The sequence below is a fragment of the Odontomachus brunneus genome, unplaced genomic scaffold, assembly GCF_010583005.1.
Source record: "Odontomachus brunneus isolate Ranch 3 - 2012 unplaced genomic scaffold, Obru_v1 Obru_scaffold_117, whole genome shotgun sequence".
NCBI classification, from domain to species: Eukaryota; Metazoa; Arthropoda; class Insecta; order Hymenoptera; family Formicidae; genus Odontomachus; species Odontomachus brunneus.
Window position 1 is genome coordinate 330,829 of NW_022639567.1, and position 3,863 is coordinate 334,691.

At 30.6% G+C, this 3,863-nt stretch overlaps 1 protein-coding gene across 1 annotated transcript in view; it reads left to right on the top strand.

The window, feature by feature from the left end:
• Positions 1 to 3,863, top strand: part of LOC116849477 (ras-related protein Rab-28-like) — a 9,953-nt gene that overhangs the window by 2,785 nt on the left and 3,305 nt on the right. The window contains exons 2-3 of the mRNA XM_032826655.1: positions 1,523 to 1,708; positions 3,341 to 3,574. Of these exons, the coding sequence (XP_032682546.1) occupies positions 1,523 to 1,708; positions 3,341 to 3,574 (420 nt within the window). The remainder of the gene's footprint in view (positions 1 to 1,522; positions 1,709 to 3,340; positions 3,575 to 3,863) is intronic.

Below are 3,863 nucleotides of genomic sequence, written 5' to 3' on the forward strand. Positions count from 1 at the left end.
ATATTTTATATATATATATATATATATATATATATATATATATATATATATATATATATATATATATATAAATGCGATCTCCCAGATAAGCACAAAGTACTAAAAGGTGTCTTAAAATCGTCCAAAAGAAATAAGATAACGTATGTTGTAACACATAATTATAACATACGATCTATGTTAATAGTCGTTATTTGAAATTTGTTCCTCACGTGAGATATTTAACTCTGAATTTAGTGTTAGATTTTTGAGTTTTTTATTTGAATCATATGATATATGTAACATTATATTTGTAACCGTGATTTAGCTGAAGTACTCGACTCTAAGGTCCATATTAATAGTCATTACTTAAAACTTGTCCTACATGTGTGAGATACTCAGATATGAATTTAGAGTTAGATTTAAGTTTTTTTTACTTGAATCATATAATATATGCGACATTACATTTGCAATCATGATTCAGCTGAAAGATCCATATTTACCTTTAAATTTAAATCTGAATATCTCATCTCTAAGGCAAGTTTCAAGTAATAACTATCCAGCAAACACCAAATAATATATAACTATTAGTTATAATTTCCCACTCAACAATGTAACTGTTGTATGACATACGCGTTATATTGCATTTACATTGTTAAGTGAGAAATTATAACTACCAATTATGTGACTGTTATTTGTTGTTTGATGGATATTAATACGGATCTAATGCCAAATAGTCTCAAGTAAATAATTATTACTTGAAAGTCATAAATGAGATATTCAGATTTGAATTTAGTTAAGTGAGAGTTTTTCAGTTGAATCGTGATTACAGATATAAATATCACATGTATCATAATTTAACTGAGAAACTTTGATGTAACTGAATATAAATTTAGGTATCTTACATGAAACAAGTTTCAGACAACATCTATTAATACAAGCCTAAGATCCATATTAATAGTCCTTACTTAGAATTTGTCCCACATGAAATATTCAAATCCAAATCTCAAGTTGTATCAGAGTCACATCAAAGTTAATGGGCAATTGATACGTCGAAGCGTGAGCAAGTCGCAAGTAAGCGAAGACTGCGATTGAACGTTGAGCGGATCGATATATCCAGCGTTCGCAACACGCGATGAGTAAAAAGTTCTGCTGAAATCGCGTTGTTACCGCAATTTCAATTTTCTCGTTTGTTCGGCGATTAAGGTAAAATTACTAATACACGGACATGTACTTAATTCTAGATATTCTTATTGTTTTGTTTTTTTTTAAATATAGATATTTAAACATCTAATATAAAATATATATACAAATAGTGAGTATATATACTTACATTCGATGTTGAAAGTTTAAATATTTTAAAGGCCAAAACAATAAGAATGTTCAGGATTAAATATATGTCCGGGAATTGGTATTTTTACCTTACTGTGTGACGCTGGTATCGTTGCTTTTCGACGATCGGCAATCTTAGCGTGATGACCCGTCATTCTCCCGTCGCGAGATGCCTGTCATTCTTGATAATTGAAATTCAAGGATCATTCCTTAGACCAGCATCGTCCAGAAGTTTTGCAACAACGATTTCGCCCGACAGTACGTCCCCACCGCGGGCATCGATTTCTTCCTCAAAAACTTGAGCATCGGCTGCTACAAGAATGTCAATCTGCATCTGTGGGACGTTGGCGGGCTCGCCCTGCACGGCAACATGCTGGACAAATATGTCTTCGGCGCCCATGTAAGGACGATAAAATCAATTCTATCTCTCGCGTACACCTCGTATCTTATCAGTTGGGAAGCGCGTTTTTAACGAACAAATAGAACGATTTGATGAGTGCCATTAGATCAATCGATTACTTCGTAATCTTGTCTTTCTATAAGTATAACGACTGATAGTGTTAATATATAGATAACTGACGTAAAAGTTATGTAAAATATAGTAATAATACATTGATGAGAAATATTATATTTCCACAATTGAGAGAGAAAACAATTATATTATGTGCATATCCCCAGTAAACACTAACAATAACGTAGAAAAATATACACTGCATTCAAGTAAATGTTATTTTTTTCAAGTATATTTTATATATATTAATTTACCCAGCAGCGTGCGCGCAAAAAAAATGATTATATGTGATTATATATATAATTATATGTATAAATTATATGTCTTTTGTTTATATATAATCACATGAATTTTATATATGAACAAGTATCATATATAAACAACATATAATCATATATGGCTATACGAACAAAAAATTATGTTAAATGAAAAAGGAAAGAAATAGTTCCATTCAATTTTAGTTACATTACATAATAAACGTCGGCATCATGTGCTGCCAGAAGCTATAAGCATTTACTTCAATTATAATTTGTATTTTTTTCGTTGTAGATTATGATTACGTGCATGATTATATATGGCCATATAAGGGCAAAATTTACACATATAATGGGCATATAAAGACAAAATTTATATTTTTTTTCGGATATATATATCTACTAATCTGATCATAAGTCTATCTTGAAGATCAAATTTATTTAAAATACATTATGAATCTTAATAATTCAATATTTTAATCAAGCATATTAAATTAAAAGAAAAATTCGGTTTTTTTACTACACAGAGTCGTATCAACATTTTTCTTCGATAAAGTTTTATTCTTGTAAAAAGAATAAATTTTTCTTTTGAATACATAATGAGTTTTCCTAAAATTTGTGATGAATATATTTTAAGACTATTATCAAAAAAATATTCTTTGTTCAGAATAACTATTATAATTATAAGGCGGAAAGTAATCTGAGCAATTGGTTTTCTTAGTAGCAAAATATTTATTATAATTTCCCACTCAACAATATAAATGTAATATAACACTTGTAGTACATAACAGTTATATTATTGAATGAGGAATTATAACATTGATGCGATGTTACTGTTACTTGGAGTTTTGATATTTCTATAATCGACGAATATTTTTAAATATTCTTCTTTTCCTTCACACACATATATATATTTCCAAGCCGTTCAAACGCAAAGTAAAGACATAATCGTGAATATATAGAAATAAATAAGAGAAGAGAAGATAAATAATATAAAGAGTAAATTTTAGCGGAATTAATAATGCGATTCTGTAACTCGTTATTGCAGTTAACGACAGTCTCGTTATCATTGCGCAGATTTTCTACGATACGAAAAAGCTGCGCAACGATAACGAGACTGTCGTTAACTAATAACTAATTACAGCAATAACTAATTACAGAATCGCACCATAAGTGACTATAAGAATTTCCTATTAAAAAGAAAAAAATTTGTTTAATAAATTTTTACAATTTACTAATGCGCAATTGCATTTTCTCTTCGAATCAGATTATTCTTTTGGTGTACGACGTCACCAACAGCTCAAGCTTCGAGATCTTGGAGGAGTGGCTCAGCCAGATTAGGAATTTCATCGACACTTATGACGAGCCGCCTCTAATGGCGGTGGTGGGTAACAAGTGTGATATGGAGCACCAAAGAACGGTCAAACGCGATAGATCGCATCGATTCGCCGCGGAGAATGGGTTCCCGTACCACGATATGTCCGCGAGAACCGGAGAATCGGTAATCTCTTCTTCCTTCTTTAGAAAACTTGCAACCATCCACACAACATAAATGTCTAAAATATATCTTAGAGCCAACTTGAAGACGTCTAAAATAAGTAAGATGTCATACAAACGTCTTTAAGATATCTTTTAGACATATATGTTGTATATATGTTATATATATACAGGGTGTTCAAAAAGTCCCGGACCGGTGAAATATCTCGAAAACTAAGCATTTTAGAAAAAAATGTTTCAGATAAAAGTTGTGGCGTTTAAAAAGATGTATTTACTGATCACATCAGTTTGAC